At 39.6% G+C, this 26,070-nt stretch overlaps 1 protein-coding gene across 1 annotated transcript in view; it reads left to right on the forward strand.

The window, feature by feature from the left end:
* The first annotated feature begins 4,026 nt into the window (after nucleotides 1-4,026).
* Psmd14 (proteasome 26S subunit, non-ATPase 14) overlaps nucleotides 4,027-26,070 on the forward strand; it is an 83,657-nt gene continuing 61,613 nt past the window's right edge. Inside the window, exons 1-3 of the mRNA XM_041631670.1 lie at nucleotides 4,027-4,198; nucleotides 13,528-13,663; nucleotides 15,765-15,816. Coding sequence (XP_041487604.1) covers nucleotides 15,769-15,816 — 48 coding nt within the window. The 5' untranslated portion in view covers nucleotides 4,027-4,198; nucleotides 13,528-13,663; nucleotides 15,765-15,768. The remainder of the gene's footprint in view (nucleotides 4,199-13,527; nucleotides 13,664-15,764; nucleotides 15,817-26,070) is intronic.

Here is a 26,070-nt window from a genome sequence, read left to right on the forward strand (position 1 = left end):
TTGTCCCAGTGGATGCACTGTGACAGACTTGAGTCCCACAACTGAGACTTTTAAATGAGTTCTTGCAATTCAAAGCTGCTTCCTTAAATGTTCTAGGGCGGCCTTTTGCAAAAATTCCTTTTAAATTGGGACTATCTAACACCTAAAGTACAAGCAAACAAGCAACCAAGGCTCCAAAAGCCCATGGTTTCTAAATGCGTGCCAGGAAAACACAGACACGTGGGTAACCTCCATTTTGACCTCTCCACCATCTTGGGTAAGAGTACCCACATGTGCTAGTATTCTTTGACTTATTAAAATATGCCTTTTAATCTTCTTACATTTACTAGCATTGGTAAACTGTAACTAATTGGATAAAATACAGGTCTAAATTTAGCTTATATGCCCAGTTTAAAATAACAGGTAATGGTACCCAATTCTCAAGTGCCTTCACGGATCAGAGAGTATGGCATTTAACAAAAGAGCGTCTAACACAGAGACACGCCAGCTCCCACAGCATTCTATAGCTCCTCCAAGAAGATGCATGGTTGCAAAAGACCTTCTGCCTCCAGGCTTGCCTTTGGGTTTGGAAAAGCCACCCACACAACAAAAAGCAGTGTTTCACCCCTTCAGCTGGATGCCACCCAGGTATCTATCTTCTCATTCTGCCAAGACAGGTAGACTAAATTCTCACACACACACAGAAAAATCTTTGGGCCTCTTGTACTCAGCAGTTAACGGCAAGCACTGCTTCTAGGCTGATGGCTTCCAAGAACTAAGGAGTGACTAAGGATTGCCTGCATAGCTAAAAAAGCTGTCTCAGTTTTGCTTATTTATCCCTTCCAGAACTGTCTAATGGCATTTGATGACCTAAGGTACTGGTAGCTCATTAATTCATTTATTAAGTTTCCTGCTAAAAAATACAGACAGATGTGTGCCTCTTTCACAGGCTTCATAGTTCAAGATTAACAGGTTTTAGGTGTATCTTAAAAAATCCAGAGTTCCCAGTTCCCTTTAATTGTCTTCTAAAATGTACATAAGTTCTGCTGTTGTATCAAAAATCAGGTCTGGTGAAAAAAAAAAAGAACTAAGAACCTCCAGAGCCTATTTTAACCCCACCTACTTTCAAGCATATTTTACAGGTCACCCCCGCTGTCTGGGCCAAGACCAACTTACAAAACATTCTCCAGACAATGCCAACACCTGCACCAGCTCCTGGGACTTCACCATTGGTAACAACTGTGACGGAGGAGGGTCCCCCAAATTCCTCCCCCCCTTTGTCTAACCACAATAAAAGCCCTCAGTTCATGCTGTTTGAGGTCTGTCCTGCTCAGCTGCTGTTTCAGATGGACAGAGAGGCCAGAGTTAACTTGCAATAAAGACTCTTTGCTTTTGCATCAGATTAGGTTTCTTGGTGGTCTTTTGGGGGTCTGGACTTCGGGCACAACAATTCCCATGGGCATACTTACATACACATAAATAAAAATAATAAAAATAAAAGTTTAAAAACTTTATCGTAGCACTATAGAAGCTTATATATACATAATAGTATGTATATATACACACATAATAATATGTATACATATATATACATATATATATATATATATATATATATATATATATATCAAGAGGTTTAATGGAGTTACCACACAATGGCGGGGCAGTACCCCAATTTGACACCACATGTTAGTAAATAAAAACCCAGAACCAGCAATTTGCTACCTCATTTTGAGTTGTTGGCCAATAGAGTCAACCCCCAAGCTTATAGGTTATTGCTGATACTCTGGGCCATGCCCCAGGACCTGATGGTCTGATACTATTGCTGACTCAAAGAACACAGAGAAACCAAGCTGGTGCTTACCTGGAAGCTCCATCCCTATTGGCTAACTTTCATGGTGTTGGGAGGTGCAATGCATGACACCAGAGGAGAAAAATAATCGTCTGTCTTACCCAGCTCTGAACCTTGCAAACTCCAAATACAATTGGCCCGATAAGACATGCCCACTGACGCAATAGGGGCACAAATGTCATGAGAGTCACCCACACCTTCTGACTGTATCTAAGGTCTGCTCCAGGAGATGGAACCAGTATCTAGCACTGTTAAAGGGGCCAAGACCTGTGGCTAGACAGGCCATAGGCCTTAAGAAAGAACTCAACACTGTTATTCTGCTAAATGGACATCGTATTAAAATTACTCCCAGTAACATTTCTACACCAGTAGATCAGAACATATCTTACCTCTCACCAGAGAATCTTCTTGTGTAGATGCCAGTTAACACAGGTCTCTCAGTGGGTCAATGTGCAGAGAATAGGAGACCGTTGAGTGCTCAGCCCTAAGTCAAACATTCATATCCCACTCCTTCCTCCAAGGCTCAGGGATCTTTTTAGAAGACGTATGAACTAGAGGCGGTGGATAACATCAAGGAAACAGTATTTTCTAGACACAGCTGGGCAGTTGCATGTATGAACTCACAGGGATGAGACAGCATGTAGAAGATCTAAGCAAGCTCAAGCCATACAGACTCCAGCATCGAGGTGAGATGGTAGGTACCAAATCCCACCATTAGCTAAGGAGCTATTAATAGCCGCAGGGAGAGCGGGAAGAGTCAGTTCTCTTTATTCTCTTTAATTATATGATCCTTGTAGGTTCAGCCACAATCTCAGGACTAGTTGGAACAACACCAACTAGACTAGATGGGGAAGAGTGGCTCCAAGTTGGGTCAGAAGAGGGGGAAAGTTTGAGATGGGGATGAGTTGGGCCAGTGAATATATTTCAACTATGTTTAAACATTTTATATGTATGTCAGTATATGCTGTGTGCACAGTGTTCCCTGGTGGACAGAAGAGGTCACTGGGTCCTCTGGAGGTGGAGTTACAAGCAGCTGTGTGTGAGCGGCTCATTGTGGATGCTGGAAAATGAACTAGGATCTTAGCTGCTGAGCCAGTTCTCCAGCCCCTGAAATATCTATTATTTTCAGACAGGGGCTTTCTATGTCGACCAGGTCTTTTAATTTTTTTGTTTTTAGATTTATTTTAAATTGTGTGTGTGTGTGTGTGTGTGTGTGTGTGTGTGTGTGAGAGAGAGAGAGAGAGAGAGAGAGAGAGAGAATATGAATATGTGAATTTGTACCATGGCTGGGGCACTCAAAGGTCAGAGAGGCCAAATCTTTGGAACTGGACTTTCAAGCTGTTCTGGGCAGCCCATCCTGGGTGCTGGAAAACGAACTCGGCTCCTCTTCCGCTGTAGCGCAAACTGTTAATCACTGAGTTATCTCTCCAAGCCCAGTAACTCTTCATTCTTAGTCTTTCTTTCTTGTGAGTTTCACAATTCCGTAATCTGTTCTCTTCCTTCATCCAATAGTTCCCCCGTGATATTTGATTTACGAATACATTGTCTTTTTTGTCGTTGTTATGAATCTCAGGATATTTGAGAAAGTGAGAGCATTCCATATACACGGTGAGAGACCTAAATGGAGATGATGCGCTAGAAACTGTCAATATCTCTTTATCTCTTGGGTAACATTGCTTTTTGAGTATCCAACACAGAGCAAAGTTGAAAAGGTCGTTTATTGTTAATTAGTAATTTTTTTCAATACTGTAAACAGCTGAACTTAAAGAGGCAGGAAGACGGGAAAACGTCAATTTCCTGGAGATCTCTAATCCTTTTTAGGCAGTGAAGGCAAGAAGGGGTAAACTGAGACACGGAATCGGCCTGTTTATCGCAGCCTTGGCTTCTCGAAGTGACCACTGTAAGTTTAATTCAAGTTTTTACTTTTTGAGGAGGGCCGCGATAGCGAAGGACAGAGCCAAGGAGACAACAGCAAAGAGCAGAACCAAGGAGAGGCAGAGCCCCTTAAAGCAAAAGCCACCAAAGTTTCCAAATCCGGGAGAGAGAGGCGTGAAATCAGCTTGGCGCCCTGAGAAAAACAGGAGGGCGGAGCGGCCCGCCCGACTTCCGCCTCCCGGGGCCTGGGCGAGCGGCGGCCGGCGCGTGCGCCGTGCGCCCCCTCCCCCAGCCCGCTCCTCTCCCCGGCGGTCTCCAATTGGCGGTGCGGGAAAGGAAGCCGAAGGGGAGCCGGGAACCCGGAAGTACTCGTCGGCAGAGGCCTGGGCGACTCTTTTGAATGGAATCGGGCTGATTCATCGCCGGTTCTCGGAGCCAGGTCCTTGTTGAGTGTGAGGCGCTGCTCTCGTCGCCGGGTTGCCGCAAAGCCAGGTAGGGTGCAGACCGCGACCTCCCTGCTGGCGGCCTCAGCCGAACCCCGAGGCGGGCCCGGGAAGATCCGGGAGCCAGCCGCGCTAGGCCGCCGCAAGCCCCGGGCTTTCCTGAGTCACGTTGCCCGGCCAGGTTGCCCTTGGAGTCCGGGGCCTGATGGGAAGCACCGGCCTCTTGGTCTTCTCTTCCTATATCTCCGGCTCTCTGGCAGAGTCCGGTTTGGATGTCACCTCCTTGCAAACATTTCTGCGTCTCTCTAGCTTGGGAGCCTTTTCCCCATCAAGTAGCAGAACCCTGTTTATGGCCTGTTTGTGTTCGTCTTCAGCCCTCCCGTGTTGAAAAACTTGTATACAGTCTGAGGAAGCAAAGGAGAGAGGGTGGGCTGAACTGGTTTCAAGAGTGCATATTTTCTTCATCGTTTGTACTTTAGGTTTAAAAACCTTCAGAGAGGAATTGCTTTTAATCCTGAATATTTTTAAAATAAAGTTTGGTTAGTCCTGCTGTGCCATTGCTTGCAGTATTTGCTCCATTTGGGTGCTGGTCTGTGGGTTGGTTACAATTCTTTTTTTTTGAGTAAAGTAGAAACCAACTACCGCTGCTGTGGCTTATTGGAACTCTGTTTTTCTGTGAATCGAGCTCATTGTCAAAAGAATAACTTCAACATTTCAAAAGTCTTAGGAAATTTTGTGATCGTTTGTTTACTTATTAATTTTTTTTGGAGACAAAGTCTCTATATTTCTGTTTGATCTAGAACTAATTACGTACACCACGCTGGCCTGCCTCAGTTTCCCAAATGCTGCAATTACAGGCTTGTAGTCCCTCCCACCTCAGCACAGAGTGAAAAATGATTGGAACTGAAATGACAACCAAGTTCCATTTCGTGGTGAACAGTTTTAATCCCAGCCCTCTGGAAGCAGAGGCAAGTTTATCTTTTTGAGTTCAAGGCCAGCCTGGACAAACTGAGTTCCTGGTCATCAGGGCTGGCTGGATACACAGTGAGGCCCCGTCTCACGACAGAAAAATAAAAACCCAAACATTAATAAACATTTGCCATAAAGGCTTTAGAATTAGCAAAGAAATACAGTTCTAGTGTGATCACCCCCAGCGCTCGGAGGAAAAGGTGGGGGAATGGGGAAGTTTGGGGCATCCTTGTTTGTGTAAACTGGTTACAGGCAGTCCAGGATAAAGGGAAAGACCTTGTTCTGTAACTTCAGATAAAAGTATATGTGGTGTTTTTTTTTTTTTTTTTTTTGTGGTGGTGTTTTGTTGTTGTTGTTTGTTTTTGAAATGGCGTCTCCCCACACAACCCAGGCTAACCTCTAACGGCTGTGATCCCCTGCCTCAGCCTCCCCAGTGCTGACATTGTAGGACTGTGCCTCAACACCGAGCCCTTGTCCTGCTGCAAGCACAGTGTAAGTAAAGCAACAAGACAAGCGCCTCCCTATGTTGACAAGGGAAGGTGCGCCAGTTTCAGGGAAGATAACTACTAAGGGTGGCCTTGCCTGTTAGCTCACAAAGTGGTTCATTTTTAATGTTTGAATTGCACAATTTGGTGCCTAGAGAGATAGCTCAGTGTTAAGAGTATACAGCAGTGCACACATTAATCCCAGCGCTCAGGAGGAGGCAGAGGCAAGTAGATCTCTGAGTTAGAGGCCAGACTGGTCTACAGAACGAGTTCTAAGACAATCAAGGCTACACAGAGAAACCTTCCCTCAACAAAACAAAACAACCCCCAAAAAAGACCACTTACTACAATTGCAGAGGACCCAGGTTATGTTTCCAGCACCATATCCAGTGGCTCACAGCAGATTGTAACTCTAGCTCTGCAGGTGTCTCCAGGCATCTGTCTGTACAGATGTGCAGATACCCACCCACCTACACGGACGGAATTAAAAATAATACAAATAAATTATGTGGCTTAAACAAAGTGCACAGGTCGTGTATGTACAGATATTAAGGTGTACAGTGGTTCATAATTAACTATAGGTATAATTGGTTGAAAACTGAAAGTTGTCTTGAATTTGTCTAAAATAAAATTAAATCTTGTCAAAAGAAAAAATTTTGAAGTCATGATCTTTTATTTTAGTCTCACCTATTGGATTTGTGACATCCATCCCAGCCTCACCTCCTGAGACCTTTGGTAATAATGCATTGCTATTCTAGTTAAAAAGCTGGATTTTGACCACAGTGACTGGATTCATCGTCTTTTTAGACTTGCCATATAACCCTTACATTAGTATAGTACATAGATTCAGAATCACTCATTTGAAAGTCAGAAAGAAGCAGCAGTTGTGCCTTTTTGGTTTTCATATTCCAGCAGTGTTTTGATATTCAGGGTCTGCCTGCGAACGCCATGCCTGCGTAATGAGGTACGCACGCCATGTCTGCTTCTGATACCTTGTTATCCTCATCTGTCAGGTGAAAGCATTGGGTTGAATGATCTTTATCAGTTTTAAGAGAGCTGTGGCGGTGAAAGCATTTATTGGGTTCCCAGGATATTCCTTCCAGGCTCTGTTTTAGACACTTTTGCTCTATTGTGACAGCAGACTTGGCAAGGTTACATATTTTGTAGATGAACTTTAGTCTCTAATTCTAGAAGAAAGTAACTTGTTCTACATAATATAGCAGGTAGATGGTGAGATCTGGATTCAGATGTAAGTTGATTGGTTCTAGAGCCGTTCTTAACTCTGTATTTTCCTATTGCATATTTAAATTTTGAGTGCACAAGGTAGTACTTTGCAAATGTTTTGTTTAAAAGTTTTAATTAGTGATGTTGCAGTAGATAGCTATATTTCTTCTAAGACTAAATTCTTAGTCTTCTCAGTGGGGACTCGAGTGGAATCTTGTTTTCTAACTTTTAAAATGTTCGTTCTCTGAAAGAAAGAGAAAGAGACAGACAGACAGGGCTGGAGGAGGGGAGAAAGAATCTGGACAGCCTGCAGCATTCAGTCCACTGACTGCCAAGAATCCCACGACTGTAGACCATGTGGGTTTGGTGCTCACACTAATCATCAGGCTAGGCAGCTTGCAAGCTCTTTCCTGTAGAGCCACCTTGCTGGTGGCTCCCAATCTTCCTTTAAAGTTTGTAGTTGCAATGAGTACTCAGGGGTAGGATTGCTGCAGGTTTGCCACCAGCTTGGTCTGTAGCAAGGTTCAGACCAGCCAGGGCCACATGTTGAGACCCTGAATTGAAAATCGAAAGGTGGAAAAATTCTATTTAAAGAATTAAATTTAATTCTTACTCTTTCTGATTCTGATTCTACTGGAACAAAGTAAGGAAGAAGTTCCTACTTCCATGGATTGGAGAAAAGAGAATTGAAGCTGTAGAAATCTAGTGAGATCACAGATCTGAAGTAGTTCGAAAGGATTTCCTATTAGTTTGAGAATGTTTGTTTACAGGGAGTGGGAAGTGAAGCAGTGAGGTAGGAGATGACGATAAGCCTGAGTGATGAGACACTGTGGTTTTGTATGAAGGATATGTGTTTTTGGTATGAGTGATGAGACACTGTGGTTTTGTATGAAGGATATGTGTTTTTGGTATGTTAGGGTCCTTAGGAAAAGTTAGGTTGAAAACTCAAAATTAATGCAACTGTGAAGGTCCTGCTTTTTAGATAGTCATTGTTTCTACAGAACCTGTAAGAACTTGAGAACTGATTTAAAGTTAACATGTACATGCTCTAAAATTACTGCATTTTAGTCCTGACACTGCCCCGAGAGCTTAAGTGGTGAGTCACATTTCAAGTAGATGCTTGTTTTGTACACTTTCCTATAAGGGTTCTAGATGTCACTGTGTGTATGTGTGTTATACATGTATGCGAAACACTTCATGTGGTAATAAACGTGTTAAGCAAAGTTATCATTACAGCACTTGTTCTTGTACGGGAGTCAGGTTTGGCCCCCAGCTCCCACATGGCGGCTCACAGCCATTTGTAACTCTAGCTCTAGGGGATCTGGGGCACCAGGCATTTATGTGGTGCACATACATGTGTTCAGGCAAAACACTCACACACATAAAAATAAAGTAAATTGAAGAAAATATCAAAGTGAGTCTCTTATGAGTGGGCTCTTAAATCCTCAGTTTTTTGACATGTGTAAGCTTAGTTTAGATCTATAAACCTTTTACATTGCTTCTATTTCTGAGAATTGAAGGTGTTTTCTTTTAGCCAGGTGTGGTGGTGGCTCACACCTTTAATCCCAGCACTTGGGAGGTAGGTACTGGTGGATCTCTGTCAGTTCGAGACCAGCCCAGTCTTCAGTGTGAGTTCAAGGACAGTTGGGGCTACACAGAGAAACCCCATCTCCAAGACCAAAACAAAACAAAAGAATTCTTTTTTTATGTTATGGTGCATAGTTTATCTTTTGAACCTCTTTGCTGAATTCTGAAAATTTGTTCCTGTCTCCCATGTGATGAATTCATTTCTGAGACATACTTGGTGTTCTGAGGTCCACTAAGTGGCTTCAGAGTGAGAAAGAAGCTGCTCTAGGATGGTGAGTGCTGATGCTAAAGCCATTTTGTGTAGCGGGTAGCATCCCTAGCCTATTACATGCCTGCGATCGTGTTGAATGTGTTTCTGTGTGCACTGACTTCTTCTAAATGGCTCTGAGAACCAGATGTTCTCTTTTTGTGGATGAGGACGTTGCAGAGGAGGGATGCACTGCTAATGAGTATTAGAGCCAGTTTGCGTTTCTGATGCAGGATGATAGCACATAACCCCCATATACTAAGAAAGGTAGTCATCGTTTATCTCATCCTGTGGACTGTTTTATTTCTTGCACTTTTAGATCATCTTGGTAATAACTTAAAGATAGAAAATAAAGGGATGGCGAAAATTATATTCGAGATGTTAATAAGGTGTGATTTAGTGGATATAAGTGATTATTCTGTATTTTTCTGATTTTGAAAGTATAGGTAGCTCAGATGGGCAGCATCCTTTGGATGTACCTAGCCTGTCTGTCTCTGTGAAGATTAGTTTGATAGGAGCTAGGTATAGTTCAGTCATAGAATGCTTGGAAGAAGCTCTAGGTTCAATCCTCAGGGCTGCCAAAAATCCCAAAGTGTAAGTACACGTTTAGTAGGACTGTGAGTGTGACACAGTAAAATTGTGACTTGACTGTTTTTGATGTGTAGTTCTGCAGTGTTTAGTTTATTCTCTTTGTTGAATCATTGTATCACTACCTCCCATTTCCAGAGCTTTTCATTTTCCCATTTGTAATACTTTTAAAAACATTGACAGCTCATGATTTTGTTGAATGGAGGAGAGCCATCATATTTGCCTCAATTGTAAAACATTTTATTTTTAGATTTATAAATACCAATTAGAATTGACAAATGGAATTACATGAAATTAAAAGGCTTCTGTACAGAAAAAAAACTTATCAGCAGAGTGAACAGACAGCCTGCAGAATGGGAGAAAATCTTTGCCAGATATACTTCTGACAGGGGGTTAATATCTAGAATATATAAAGAACCACAAAAATTAAACTCTAAAACTTTAACAACCTCCCACCCCATACCCACAAACATTGTATACACACAAAATAAATCTTTGTGAAGAAAACAGCAGCCAGTCAGTAATAAGTTGAACAGAGTTCTCAAAAGAAGAAACACAAATGAGCAGTAGCTATTTTAAAAGGTTTTCAGCATTTTAGCCACCAGGGAAACAACGAAGTAAAACTACTCTAAAATCCCATCTCATCTCGGGCTGAATGACTATTAGAACCATAGAATCCCTGATGAATGCGGGAGAGGAAGCTCTGCTGACAGTAGCAGGGAAATGGAACTGGTCTCACTGTCCACCAGCACGTGAATGGACCATGGAAAGGTGGTCCATACAGTAGAATTTTATTAAATTGTAAAGAAAAATGAAATTGTGAAATTTGCATGAAAATGAATGAAACTGGAAATTAGGACATTAAATAAGGTCACTCACCCACGTTCATAAAGACAAATACCACACGTTCTGTCTCATATGTTGATCCTAGTCTAATTTTTATAAATGTGTATTTGTGGGAGATTGGATAAAGATCAGGAAGGTAGATGAAGTCTATCCAATGGGGGAAATGGAGCTTTAAGAAAGGAACAGGGAAGGCAATAGGACAAATGTAACGGGAGGGTGGGAAGGGAGTGCTGGGACAGGAATGGTGTCTGTGGGGAGGGGCTGGAGACTGGAAAGGTGTGATGGGAGTGGTGGGGGAACCAGCAAAGTCAAGCATGATGAAAATGCTTATGTTTCAGTTTTCTTGATTTCCTCTAATAAACTTACTGTATTTTTCATATAAGTGGAATCACATGATGTCCCTATTGCTGTTATAACTTCCCTCCCCGTTAAAAAAATTTAGGGGAGAAAGGAATTATTTTTAATTTTCAAATTCAGATTGTAGTCCATCATCACTTTGGAGAAGTCAGGGTTGGAGTTTGAAGCACGTAGTCCCTTGACACCAACAGTTAGTAACAGAAATGAGTGTGTACCTAGTACTCAGCTAGCTTTCTCTATTTTTGCCCAGTCTAGGACCCCAAACCAGAGAATGGTATTGCCCGGTTTCTGGCTATGTTTTTCCATATAAATTAAGGCAATTAAGACAGGCTAAACGGTCCCCCCCCCCATATGTGCCCTTAGGCCAACCTGATCTAGGTAATCTTTTATTGAGACTCTTCTCAGCTCAGAGCCATTCTAGGTTATGTCAGCTGGAAGTTAAAACCATTACTCATGTTAGGCCTGGTTCACCCCTCTCTCCCTTTTCTCCTCCCTCCCTCCCTCCCTCCCTCCTTCCTCCCTTCCTCCTCTCCCCCTTCATTCATTTCTTCTTGTGCTAGGGATTGAGCGCAGCTTTTACACCAAGGCAAGCACTCAGTGGCTGGGCTTGTTGTAGGAGCTGTGGGCTGCGTTCCTGCTGCCCCAGCTCCTGGTCGCCTGGCTAGCTTATGCCCCGAAATAACAACACACAAACTGTATTCTTTTAAACACCGCTTGGCCCATTAACTCTAGCCCTTACTGGCTAATTCTCATATCCCGGTCAACCCATCTCTAATAATCTGTGTAGCATCAGTCTTACCTGGAAAGATTCAGCATATCTGACCTGGCAGCTTGCTTCATGGCGTCCGCCCGGGAGAGGGGAGCATGGCCTCTGAGCTCCTTCCTCTTGCTCCCAGCATTCTGTTCTGTTTACTCCTCCCACCTATGTTTTAATCTATGAGGCCAAGCAGTTTGTTTATTACTTAACCAATGACCTTCCTCCATCATTTCCCCTTTTTCTGTTTAAACAAAAAGGAAAGGCTTTAACTTTAACATAGCAAAATTACATATAACAAAACAATTATCAAATAAAAATTACAATAATCTTTATCATAACTAAGGAAAACTATAACTATAACTAACTATTCTTCAACTCCATCAAAGACTCCAGAAAGATACAATATTACCTAAGCAAACAAGAAATAAGCAACTTCCAAACGTGTTTTTAGGTTCAGCCAGGTAGTAAAATGTGTCTACTTTGTTTCTTTTAATAGCCAAGTAGTATTTCATGCATTCTATTGTATATGTATATGATAGAATTTGTTTATTCACTGTGTGATAGGCATGTGGACTACTGCCACATTTTTTGGTATCATGAATAGTAATGCTGTACACATGAATGTACGTGTCTTATTTTAAAGATATGTTTTAAATTTTTGTGGCATATATCTAGGAATAGAATTGGTGGGCTGTATGGTAAATAATTCTGTGTTTAAATTTTTGAACAACTGCCACATTGTTTACAGAACTCCTTGGTTTTTAAGTTTGAAAAAATTTACTTAGGATAGTGTTATCTCAAAATTCATAACTTCAGATTTTGTTTATAGCAGTGCTTTTCAATTGTGAGTGATTTTGCCCTACTGAGGGACATTTAACAGTGTTTGGAGATTTTTTTATTGTCAATGTGTTAGTCATTTCTGCTAACATATAATGTGTAGGGGTCAAGGATAATTCTAACACTCTGTAATACATTAGACAGCCCCCACGGCAAAATTCAAGGTTTTGGATGTTATTAGTACCAAAGTTAATACTCTGATTTTTGACTGAGTTTTACTGTCAGCAGAGATAAGAGTGCCTGCTGCTTTGCATTCACTTGGGATCTGCAAAAAGAATGAAACTTTTGCCAGGCAGTGGTGGCACACACATTTAATTCATTCCAACACTTGGGAGTCAGAGGCAGGCAGATCTCTGTGAGGTCAAGGCCAGCCGGGTCTACAGAGTTAGTTCCAGAACAGCCAGGACTGTTACAGAGAGAAACCTGGTTTTGGAAAACCAACCAACCAAACAAACAAAAACAGTGAAACATTTCTCTCTCAGTGTTTATCCCTTGATTGTGGGTGGAAAATGTAAACTTGTAAATTTTGAAGTGTGTTCAGAGAGGGAAGTAAATATATATTTAGTGTTTCTGGCCTTTTGTTTTCTTGTGGTTTTTGACAGGGTCTTATTGTGGAACTTGGACTGGTTTCAAACTCAGGGTCTTCTGCATATTTTTGAAAGCAAAATCAATGCTTTTGTCAACATGGTAGGAATTAAAGGATAATATTGTTGCTATAATTTATTTCCCTCTGCATTTTATACAGTTCTTAATGCTTTACATTTTTTTATTTTATCATAGTTGTGAATAATTAACGGGTGAACTAATTGCAAGAATTGTGGAAGTCGTTTTCAAGATAAATAATACTAGTAGAGTCTTTTATGAACAAGATTCAAAATTTGTATTGAACCTCTATGCAGATTATATAATAAAGTGATTCTTACTCTTTTTAAAATTATAAGTAAATACTATTTTTTGAGAGACCTCAAGGAATACTGAGAGCTATAAAATACCAGTCCTCAGAGTCAGTGGCAAAAGTAGAATACATACACACAATGTAACAGTGATCTCTATGCCCAGCAACTGCATGGGTGGTAAATATATCTGTGCTCTCTAGAAATAATTGTTAAAAATCAGTGTTAGAGCTATGATGTGCGAGTGTTTGTCTAGCATGGGTGAGGTCCTGTCCAGTCCCTAGCACTGGGGGGATGTTGACTTCTTTTTTTTTTTTTTTTTTTTTTTTTGGTTTTTCGAGACAGGGTTTCTCTGTGGCTTTGGAGCCTGTCCTGGAACTCGCTCTGTAGACCAGGCTGGTCTCGAACTCATAGAGATCCCCCTGCCTCTGCCTCCCGAGTGCTGGGATTAAAGGCGTGCGCCACCACCGCCCGGCGGGTTGTTGACTTCTATTTCATTTGCAGAACTTTGCTTATTTTAAAGATTCTTTTAGGGGAGATAAAAAAAAAAATAGCCTCAGTTCTCAATTCAGTACCTTTCTTTTTTAGGAGAGAGAGAGAGAGAAAAAAAACTACTTGTGAAAAATTATACCTGCCAAAATTCGCAAGAATTGGAGTTAATAAGGAACTTGCCAAATTCAACCAATTGAAGCCCAACACTGTAAGAGTGATAGTCACTGAACAGGTAAGGTTTAAGAGTGTATTTTACCTTGAACTGTTGTTTTAGGATCTGATAGATGCTATGTAAATGTATTATCTTTAACAGAAATCAAATTATGAATATGTGTGATAACCAGATTTTAGGAAGTTGTATGATTTAGAATATTTATCAATATATTTCATTTCCAAATGTTATTATTTTTGTAAAATGTGTTCATCTTAAGTGTTTTAATTTGTTAAATATCTTTTCTTGTTTGCTGAGACATCTAGTTTTGTGAAAAACACAAATTTGACCTGCCAGATTTTTCTTTCCCTCTGCTCCCCACATCGCTCATGTATATTCACAGCATCTGGAGTCTGTGTAATATCATTAGAAACAGCACAGCGAAAGTAGATAAACTAACACAGCTGGGAATCGACTTTGGCCTAGAGTGAATCAATGTGTATGTACTCTGAAATGTATGTTGCCACCCCCATTGGTTCTTTAGCTTTGTGAGATTGAAGTGGTCCAAAAATTTTTTTTCTTTAGAATTAGATTGTAGAGAAAATATCCTTATTATTTTAAGATACACAAGACTGTTTAAAAAGGATTGTACTGAATCACTATTTGAGTTGAGGAACTTGATAGAGATGATATTTGTAATTATAATTAGGCAGATAAGTATGGTTGTGAAGATTAGATTTTGCCTGAAATACCAAATTTTCTTGTCTTTTCATTTATACAGATGAATTTATCTGTTGTGAATCTCACAGACATGTGTGAAAGAAAAAGACAAAAAAATCTGCGGTTCTGTTTTTATACCATTTTAAAGTAGTAGAACTGTTCTGTACTGTTAGCAGCCAGAATCCCATTTGCCTGGAGTCGTAGAGACTGGAATGGGGCTACCAGGCATTGCATGTGGCTTTTTAATGTAGGTGATGGTCTCATCAGCCAGTGTCCCGGCGTTGTCGTTTGTGTGCCTTTCTGTGTGCAGATTTGACCAAGTTTATGTTGTTGTGATTGTTAAATATTAGCAGGACTGAATTGTTACCAACTGGTTCAACAAACATAATTGGGCAGAATTGTGATGATTTAAGTATGTTATTGGGGTTTAGTTTGCAATAGTTCTAATTGATAAAGCTTGAACAAAAACTAATCTCTTTAACACTTAGTTTATATTATAATTTGTGTTAATCTAAGTATGCACTTAGTAAGAAGATGAATATAAGGCACAGTTGTAGTTTTTAAGTAAAAATACAGTTGCTTTGTTTTCATTTTTGGACTTAGTTACCTTCCTATCCTTGAATAATTTGGTTCTTTATTCTGTATGCAAGGCCATGTAAGTACAACTACCATTTCTTTCCTCTTTCTTTTGTGAGCTTCTTGTGCTTTTGAGTATTTTCTTTAGTTATTCCAGATGCTGAAGATAAACTCATATCCCAAAGTTGTAATAATTAACTCAGAAATTGGGATTGAGAATAGCAGCCATGAAGGAATGTGTATCTCTACATCTGAAATAAGTGTATCTGCGTGGGTTCTAGAACACTATCTTAATGCATTTAATGTTTACTCTCTAGTATTTTCTTTTAATATAATGAGTTCACTTTTAAAAAGCCTTTGATGCTAATTCAGAGATCCATACTCTACTCACAGTGTCTTTCACATGTAGTTTGATGATAACTGACAAGCTGTAAGTTAATTAGCGCAGCACTTACTAATGAGGATGTTAAAATTTAATTTAAAAGTGTAGATTTTTATTTGTACACTCCAAGCAAATTGAAGGAAATTCAATCATACATATGATAAGTATTCCAGGCACTTCCCCCCCATCCAGGTACTTTATTAGATAACAATAAGAAAATATAATTAACTTAAGGATAGCAAAGTTTTGAAAGTATGCTAAGATTGCTTGTCTTTAAAACTGGGGATAACCCAAAACCAAAGCAGTGAAATAAGGTCTGTTAATTAGCATGGAAGACAGCTTCTTGAATTAATATGTGGTGTTAATTAACAGGAAGTCTGATGTTGTGTTGTAATTACCACCAATATTTTTGACATACTGAGTGACTGAAGGTGAATTGTATAGATAGCAATTGAGTAAACACTTTTTTGCTTAGGAACGTTTTCCTTTGTTTCTGTTTTCTAGAAATATGGACAGACTTCTTAGACTTGGAGGAGGTATGCCTGGACTGGGCCAGGTTAGTATGCAAGACTGTTTCTTAGTGTGTAAGCCACAAGCCTTTATGTACTTGTCCAACAGAGCACCTTGACTGAATCGCAGCACCAAGTAACACTTGAAACATTTTTATCCTTTTCTCCTGGTAATGCGAATTTTGTTCTTGTTCAGTTGTTTGGTTTAAAATGTTGGGATATGTGAGCTTATAAAGTTGTCTTTTCAAAAAATAAAAGCTTAAAACATGTTATTTTTAAGTTTATAACACAAATTTTTTAATGTTACACATGAAAATATAGCATGGCTTACTTTTTAGTGGATCAGAAAATGAATCCATTGACTCAGTCTGTAGTCTTAACTTTAGACTTAACTTTAGTAGTTATATACATGGGTGAGCTGATAATAGCTACTTTTTACCATTAGTGTTTCCTTTGATGTTTTTATGCTTTCTTTTATACTGTTAATTAAAATTAAATGCTCTTTCAGTTGTTTTTGTATCGTTTATTTTGTTGAGGATACTGGGTGGCTGGTTTCTGGAAGGGTCTCTGTTGGAAGGTCTTCTGTTTGCCTCCAGCTAAAGAGGTATTCTCTTTTGTTGCATCGAGGCTCACTCAACGCCCAGGCCTCACATGTGCTCAGCAAGTGCTCTGCCTCTGCTCGCCGCCCAGCACTTTCCCTCTAGGTTCTGATTATATTTCTCGTTATCTGTTCCCTTAATTAACAAAAGGTTATTAGATATCATTTTCTTTCGCAACTTTAGTCTCTTAGTTCCCAGTTTTCTCTCATTTCTATTCATACTATTAGTATGCTGTCTTCTTTCATTCAAATAAAGAAGAAACACAGTTTTGAGACTTAATAAATTATTTGTGTGTGTTTTTTAAAAGCACCTTACATAATCTTGATTAGGCCTGTCATGGTTTGTTATTGATAAATACTTTAAAAAGTGCCATATTTTGTGATTCTCTTATTGTATGCTGAAGCAGACTAAAATTTCATTTGTTTTTGTTAGTTTTGAACATTTTTTATACTTTATTGTTAGCCAGTTTCATTATGAGACTTCGTTTTCTTTATCTATGTAAATTCACTCTCTGTCATGGAGATACTACAAATTTATGTGCAAATTATAAGGCATTGCCTTAGCAGAATTCTTAACTGAAGTTGAATCATATCTGGTTACCAAAATAACTTTCCTTAATTATTAGATGTGTTATTTATTCATATTATAAATCTGCTCTGAAAATTGCTATACATGAAATAATGGCCACAGCTTGAGTTAATATTGTTTCACAGTCATCTCTGTAAACCTTTGGAGAATGTGTGTGCTCTCTTTTGTTTCTGATTTTATTAGCTAACCTCAGGGTCCTCAGTTTGTAAATTTGTTGGAACTTCAATATGTCTTACTTAGCAACCTACTATTTCATGTATTTCCTCTCTCTGGTTAGGGGGCAGGCTCTCAGAAGAATAATGTGGAGGAATTCTTCTTGTGGTATCTCTTTTTTTTCAAATACTAGGTGATCTATTTTTTTCTCTCTTAAATTTTATTTTACTCTTGTTTACTTCCTCTTGGGAATGTTGCAGAACAGTTCAAAGTAAAACCAGGAGTTACCATCAGATTACAAGTTCTGGGCTTTTTTTCCTTAACCATATTGCCATGACTTTAGAGGCTGGCTGCAGTGCAGATGTTTCCAAGTTTGACCCACTAACTATGGATTTATAGTCCTCTGGACCCTCTCAGCTTTGATAATTTCTACTGTTCTTATTAGAGTTTTGTTGTCAAGGGTACAGATGAAGAAAATAAGACAACAAAATGCAGGACTTCTGTGTCTTATGTAATCAGCATGTGTTACTGCTCCACGTGCTTCAATGGGCCCGAAGTAAAGTATTTTTTGAAATCTCAGTATCTGTGCTGGTTGATTAAGCCATTGACCAAAACTGAGCCTAATCTTCAGCTCCTTTCTCTTCATCAAAATGGGTCACCCTTAGTGTTCTAGTTAGGGTTTCCATTGCTGTGGAGAGAAACAGCGCCTATGGCAACTCCTCACTTACAGTCAGAGATTTAGTCCATTATCGTCATGGCAGCAAGCAAGGCAGAGTGTGCAGGCAGATATTGTGCTGGAAGGAGCTAAGAGTTCTTACATCTTGCTCCCGCAGGCAACAGGAAGCGATCTTTCTCACTGGATGTAGCTTGAGCACTTATGAGACCTCAGAGCCTCCACAGTGATACATTTTCTCCAACAAGACCACACCTACTCTATAAAGCCACACCTTCAAAGAGTGCCTCTCCCTTTTGGGGGCCATTTTCTTTCAAAACACCACAGGCTCTTAAAGTCTTTCTGACTCCCTGTCTACATAACTCACTCCCTGACCCTTGAGGGAGGGGTTTGATCAAAACATCCCATTTAGGAGTGAGTACTCCAAAACCTCCTTCTTTTTCTGTGTTAATTCCCATCTACTGCAAGAAGCTTCTCTGGTGTGGGTTGAGTAGTGCATAGATTTATGCATGTAGCAGTATGTCACTAGGAGTCATTTTATTGCTATTTTCCTTTCATATAGGCTTATGACCTATATCTAGTCTCAGGTTCTTGACTCAGGTTTAGCGTTGTTAGTTATGAAATCTGTCTCATGACCTGGTTTAAGTCCAAGCAATAAGTGGTTGGTTATTCCTGTACATTTGTGCCACTATTGCACCAGTATATCCTGCAGGACCGTCATTGTTGTAGAATGCAGAGTTGATACCTGGATGACTCCCTATGTCTTCCAGTAGTATACAGACTCCTAGTACCATGAATGCTAGTCAGTGGGGTGAAGCTTCTGGTTAGGCACCAAGCTCTCTTTCTTTAATTGTATAAGTATTGTCTGCAGTAGGACCTTACCTTCAGATTGCAGAGAGCAACCAATAGACTTGACAGTAGCTTGTGATGTTTGGGGGTTTCCATGACCCTCTGAGTTTTACTCAGTTGCATACAATGTCTTGGTGGGACATTATTGCCTTTATTATTTGGTGACTCCATTTAGATTTTTCTCATATGTGTATATGAGTAAGCTTCTACAGTAATAGGTGTTTCAGATGGCCTTTAGTATTAATTGTCCCTCCCCAATATCTCATGAGTTTCTCAGATTCTCCTCCCTGTTTAATTCTCCTGTTCTAGTTTTCCCTTTGTCTTGGCATAACAATCTGCTAGTCCTTTATATATAACCTCTGTGGTTATTAGGACTGTAATACAAATGTTGAAAGTTAGCATCCACATATAAGAGAAAACCTTCAATATTTGTCCTTTTGGGTCTGGGTTACCTCACTCAGGATGATTGTGTCTCCCTGCAACCATTTACGTGCAACTTTTGTCATTCATTTTCATTATCTGTTCATTAGTTGCTGAATGTCTATGCTGCTTCCAATTTGTGGTTATTATGAATAGAGCAGCAGTGAGCATGGATGAGCAAGTGTCTCTGTGACAGCATATAGAGTCCTTTGGGCATATGCCCAAAGGGTGTAGCTGGATCTTAAGGTATATTGATTCGCAGCTTCCTGAGGAGCTACCACACTGACTTCCATATTAGCTGTACAAATTTGCACTCCCACCAGCAATGAGTAAGTGTTCCCCTTTCCCTGCGGTCTCACCACCATGTACTGTCATTTATTTTATTGATTTTGGCCGTTCTAACTGCAGTTAGATGAAATCTCAAAGTAGTTTTAATTTGCATTTCCCTGATGGCTGAAGAAGTCGAGAATTTAAAAAAGTGTTTCTCAGTCATCTGTGTTTCATCATATGAGAATTTTCTGTTCTCTATTCTATTTTTAACGGAGTTATTTGTTTTCTTGATGTTCATTTTCCTTTATGTATTCTAGATATAGAATTGATGAAGATCTTTTCTCATTCTGTAGGCTGCTGCTTTGCCTGAATGTTGGTATCCTTTCCTGTAAAGAAGCTTCTCAGCTTCATGAGGTCCCATTTATTAGTTATTGTTCTTAGTGCCTGAGCTGTTAGTTTCTTTCCTCTGGCAGTGAGTTCAATACTATTTCTCACATTCTGTTCTAAACATAATCAGCTTCAGGAATATTGTTGTTATATTGAGGTCCTTGATCTATTTGGAGTTTTTTGCAGGGTGAGAGATAATGGATTATTTTCTTTCTTCTGCATAAACCAGTTTGACTTACACCATTTGTTGAAGGTGCTGTCCAGAAATAGACCCATGTGTTCTGAGAACTTGGTTTATAATATAGGTGGCATTACTGGTGAAGCGGAAGGCCTAGTCAGTAAATGCTGTTGAATTAAGTGGCTTTCAGTATTTGGGAAAATGAAAATTGTATCCCATCCTTATGTACGCACAAAATATTTATCAGATAGGTTGAATCATCTACGTAGGAAATCAAACTTTATAGTTTTGGACAGTGTCCTTTTTGGGTGGCTATTGTCATTCCAAACCAAAGTAGACATTATTAGGCATCGGGAATTGGAACATTTGCACCTTGACAAAGAACATGAAATGGTGTAGCTATCATGGAAAACAGTGTGGTAAGTTTTTGGAAGATTAAAGATAGAATTTATTATGATACAGCAGTCCTATTTCTGAGTGTAGGACCAAAGAGTTGACAGCAAGACTACAACATATTTGAATATCAGTATTTAAAGCAAACATATATAGCAACCAAAAGTTGGAAACAACCCAAACGTCCTCTAACAGTTGAATGGGGTGTGGCGTATATTCATTTGTACCACGGAATCTAATTCAGCCTGAAAGGAATGCACTTCTGCCATATGCTATAAGGTTAGTATACTTAGAACTGGCCTGGAACTTCTTGTCATGTAGACCAGTTGTGCCTCAGATTTATGTAAATCCACCTTCCTCTGCCTTCTGAGCACTGGGATCAAAGATGTGTGCCACCATGGCTGCTAAACACATTTTAAATGAAGAAAGGCCAGACCCAAAAGGCCATTTTTTTTTTTAAAGAAAGTTTTGTATCCTTACACTGTTAGGATAGAGCGGCACAACTTAAGAGATTACAAGTTGACTGCTCCAGGATAGTATTCCTGATTTTTTACTTACTTACTTACTTTTTTATTTTTAAGGCAGGGTTTCTCTTTGTATCATTGATTGTCCTGGAACTTAATATAGACCAGGGAGGCCTGCTTCCTGTGTGCTGTGACTAAAAATGTGCGCCACCAGAACTAGAGTCAGCCTTATTACTCATTTTTTTTGGGAAAGACAGACTTAACACTTAATTCTAGCAGTAGAGGAAAAAGAAAAAAAATTACTGCACATTTAGTGGAATGGCATCATTAAGACAAACAAATGAGAAAAAGAACTCATTTAATAAGGTGCTTGTAATGGCCGACAAGAACATGAAAAAATACTTAGCATTACTAAATCAGAGAAATGACAAAAACCACATTAGTTTTGTGGTTTTCTTAAATGAAATCGGTGACTCAGGTTGGTCTGGAACTCATTATCCTCCTGCTTCTGTGTCTTTTGTCCTGGGATTTCAATCATATATCATCATCTATGGTGGTTTGAATGAGACTTATAAGCTCATAAGTTTGAATGCTTGGTCCCCAGTTGGTGAAACTGCTTGGGGAAGATAAGGAGGTGTGGCCTTGTTTGAGGAGGTGTGCCACAGAGGAAGTTTCAAAAACCCATGCCATTTCTAGTTAGCGCTCGTTTTCTGTCTGTCTGGCTGTCTTTTTCTCTACTAGTGGTTGTCTTCATGTAAGCTCTCAGTTACTGCTCCATTGCCCATCCTGCCGGCCCTCTTCCATGCCTACATTCATGATGATCATGGACACTAACCCTCTGGAGTCATGAGCCTTCAAATTAAATGTTTTCTTTTATAAACTGTTTGAGTCATGGTGTTTTGTCACAGCAATAGAAAAAGTAACCACAATATCCCTAGCAGCTGGGAGACAGAGGCAGACAGGTTTCTGAGTTTGATGTTAGCCTAGTTTATAGAGCAAGTTCCAGGACAACCAAGGACAGCTAAGGCTATACAGAGAAACCCTGTCTTGAGAGGAGAAAATACCAAAAACAAACAAACAAACAAACAAACAAAAAAACAAACCAAAAACAACCCTAAGACAAAATAAATATAACAACACTAAAATGTTAAATCACATTAAATGGCCTCTTTTTTATTTCCTTTTTTAAATTATTTGTTTGTTTGTTTGTTTATTTTTGAGGCAGGATCTCACCATGTGACTCTGATTGGCTTGGTACTTATTATGTAGACACCAGCGTGGCCTCAAATCTGAGATCTGCCTGCCTCTGCCTTTCCATGTAACTATGATGCCTGACTAGAGTTAGTGTTCTGAAAGAGCTGTGGAGATGGAATGTAGGTGAGTAAGGGTGGAGGTAGAGGCAGGTCCTGTGGGGTTGTTAGCTGTTGTCTTCTCCTTTGTCGGCTAGATGTGCTGTGACACAGCGGCCTGCGCCAGCATAGTTTAGTGAGTAAGGTTAATGTTTGTAGCTGTCACATTTGAACCCAAAGTTTTAATTCTGCTCTCAGGACTAGTGTAGCATCCTGAGATAGACATTTCTAAAGGCTTTCTATGAGTTTCTTTTGTTTATATTGTTTCTACTGATTGATAGGTTTTCATCCAGATAAGGGCCTCTGTTTACCTTTTTTGAAAACTTTGATTTTAGTATCTGATGTGATTCCCCCATACACTTACAAAGGGCTTTATCAGATTAGGTACATTCAGGATTTTATGTCTATAGACTAAAAAGAACCTTACTAAATACTGTTAGATTAACTTGCCTTTTTCCTTCCCGATAAGCAGAAAAAAGTCAAGCTATTTTGATAGTTTTACTTCTTTGCCTGACTACAAATAATAGTGATTTTACTACAGAAACAAAGCAAAAATATGTGATGCCTTTGTTGTTTTCAAAACTAATTCCTGGGCTGGAGAGATGGCTCAGAGGTTAAGAGCACTGACTGTTCTTCCAGAGGTCCTGAGTTCAATTCCCAGCAACCACATGGTGGCTCACAGCCATCTATAATGAGATCTGGTGCCCTCTTCTGGCATGCAAGCATACATGGAAGGAATGTTGTATACATAATAAATAAAATTTAAAAAAAAACTAATTCCTTAGTTTCCAGTAATTCCCCTGATTGGATGTAGTGTGGAAGGAGAAAGGTCCGGTCAGAGGGGAACTCCAGGAGCATTGTCTTTCTAGTTACCGCAGTGTGACTCTGAAGACACCAAACTATGGAAATGGGCTGCTCTTGAGGGTGCTCAAAAATAATTGTAGTTAATTTGTTTCATTTGGTTTGGTTTGGTTTGGTTTCAGTTTTTTTGTTTTGTTTTGTTTTTGTTTTAAGACAGGGTTTTTCTGTGTAACAGCTTTGGCTATCCTGGAACTAGCTCTTGCAGATCAGGTTGCCCAGAACTCAAAGAGATCCGCCTGCCTCTGCATCCGAGTGCACCACCACCTGGCCAATCTGTGCTGTTTTTTATGAATGTTCTAGATGTGAGGTTTTTGAATTGTGGATACTAAATTTCAGTTTTGACATGAAGTTATAACAGTCGATTTGTTTGAGTTCTTTGGAATGTAAGAGAAGTGGTGATATATTTTTATTTATACTGAAACTGTTCTCAAGATTATCAGATTCTGATGAGATAAAATTATAATTATGAGGAAGAGTGAAATGATGGATCTGTATATCTGGTTATCTTTTTATGAGATGGAAGACAAAAGATACCTATGTTTGATACAGGAATCTCAGACATTGTGGTATAATCTTAATAGTCCACATTTTTGGGAGGTGTTATGATCTTAAAAATCCAAGTTGTGTTTCCTTCCTCTTCTTCCATATTGTTTTATTTATGTTTATTTATGTTTATGCTACATGGGTCTCATCATGTAGCGTAGGCTGTACAAAAGTCTCCCCCTAAGCCTTTTAAGTGCTGTGATTACAGGCACCTACTACCATGTTTTTCCATGTGTTTTGCTGTTGAACCTATTACTGGCACACATTGGGCTTTCTATCTTAAATTAGCATATTGAATTTATACATTTTTATTTCTTTTTATCATTAAGATTGTTCTGTATTCGTCATACCCACCTAAAAGTTGGTCATGCAGGATTGGAATTGTCCTTCACCTCACACCTTCATGTTCATGTGGGATATCGTCTAGGTTGAGTGCTCCGAAAGCATGCCATCCAGCAGAGCATTGGTCTTCACAGGCTCCTTTCAGCATTACATTGTTAAACGCTACCAGTGATTTCACAAGCTTTTCCTTCTACAAGAGAGAATGCTTGTAGAAAGAGTGAGCTGAGCCATTAGGGACAGTAAGGAGTAAATGAATGCTTATGATAACCTTCCTTTTCTCTCATTCTTGTCTTTATATTTACCCCTAAGAACATGCTTGCCTAGGGTGCACCCTTCCCCTCCCCCCATTAATTAGTTCTTTATGTATTGGAAGCATTAGAGCTTGAATAGTTGAAAGGAAAATGCATATATAAAAGAAATCTGACAGGAAGATTGGAGAGAATGTTTGGTGGTAAGGGTTTTTCCTGCTTCAGGAGGACCCCAGTTTTACCAGCACTCTTACTAGGTATGATTGACTTCTGTTCCAAGGGACCCCACACTCTCCTAGCCCTCTTGCTCACCTGAGCATACCTCGAGAGTACGTGAACTTGCTCAAATAGGAAAAGAAGCATGGTAGGGTTAGGGTGTAGCTCAGTGATGGAGCACTTCCCAGACAGCGGAGTTCCCTGGGCTTGACCACTGGCACTGCCGAAAGACTAGATAGTAAGGCGACAAAATCCAGTTGCTGATAGGGGCCTCTTTCTATTTGAAGACAAGCAAATTTTTTGTTTCTGCTCCCATTATGTAACTGTCACTCTTGGGAGTTGGATTTGCTTTAGTATGAGCCTCTTGCCCGTTTCTGATCACCATTACTTCCCTCCTTGCAGATTCTGCCTACTGTATACATTTCCTATTTCCTACTTCCTATTTTAGCAGGGGCCTTTGAATATTTTATTGCTGCTTTGCTGCAGTACTCTAATTAGAGGCTCTCAGTTTGATCTACTATAAAAATGGTAGTCACATAGGAAGACTATCAGGTACTTGGAATTGTGAGTCATTGCTCATGGAATTTAGAGCAAGTGTGTGGGTCCTGAAAGAGAATCTGCTTAAATGTTGAACATTGTGTCAAGATTCCTATCTCTGTTGAACACTGTGTCAAGATTCCTATCTAGTACTTAATAGAAATGGGTCAGGTGAATACAGGGCTAGTAGGTGTTCTGATGTGAGATTTTTATATGCTCAGTCTTCCCACTCATTTGTCATAATAACCTTGCAAGGGTAGGGATAATTATTCCCATACTATGGTTTGAGTCATATATGAATAGGAAATGTAACTAGAGGTCTTTCAGATGCCATAGCCTGTATAGTTAATATTTCCTCAGGTAGATAAACTATATTGTTATTACTGCCTATATGCTTCAAAAGTTAATAAAATCAAAGCACTCATAATGTGGGTGAAGAGTGATATACTTGTTTTTTTTTTTATATAACTTTTAGAAAACACAGAGAGTTTGAAAGGGTTGTTCTTGGACTCAGTGGTTAAGAGCAACTGCTCTTATAGTTTAGTTCCCCATACCCACATCAGATTGCTTGAAACCACCTGTAACTCCAGTTTAGGGGGTTCCATTGCCTCCGGCCTTCCCGGGCACTTCAACTCACATGTACATACCCTCACACGTACACATAACTAAAATAATGCACATAAGTCCTAAGAATAGAAAAGAGAGGTTGTTCGTCATTCTGATATGAAATACTTGATCCATGTATTGGAAATTTAAGCAATGAGAATATTTTTTAGTTTATTTCCTGTGATAATGTGTATCTGGGCTTGTTGATACAGGTTGAGGTTACAAATAGTACAACTTCTATAATAAGGTTTGCATTTCTGATTCTTATACAACCTTTTTTTTTTGTTACTCACAAATGGGTTATTACTCTAAACTAATTGTCAAATTATGTTGTTTTCCTAAAAAATTCTTCTGGGAAAGAAGCCTCTCATGTTAGTACAATGACCGTTAGGTTATACCTTGACTTGTACAGTGGAAAAAAGGCACCGGGAGCTGGTTTATTTGAATAATAGACTTGCCAATTAGCCATCAAGTGCCTCCATCTGTGAAACTGCTGATCAGATGGGTTGGCTGGGCTGTTTCCAGACTAGGGCATCATAAATGGCACTTGAAAACTGTCACTTTCATGACGAGGTTTCAAGTATTGCATGGCTTGGTGCTGTGGAACCTTTTTTCCTTTTGCAGC

This window comes from Microtus oregoni, unplaced genomic scaffold, assembly GCF_018167655.1.
Source record: "Microtus oregoni isolate MIOR12 unplaced genomic scaffold, Mior012 000037F_ref0000500, whole genome shotgun sequence".
Lineage (NCBI taxonomy): Eukaryota > Metazoa > Chordata > Mammalia > Rodentia > Cricetidae > Microtus > Microtus oregoni.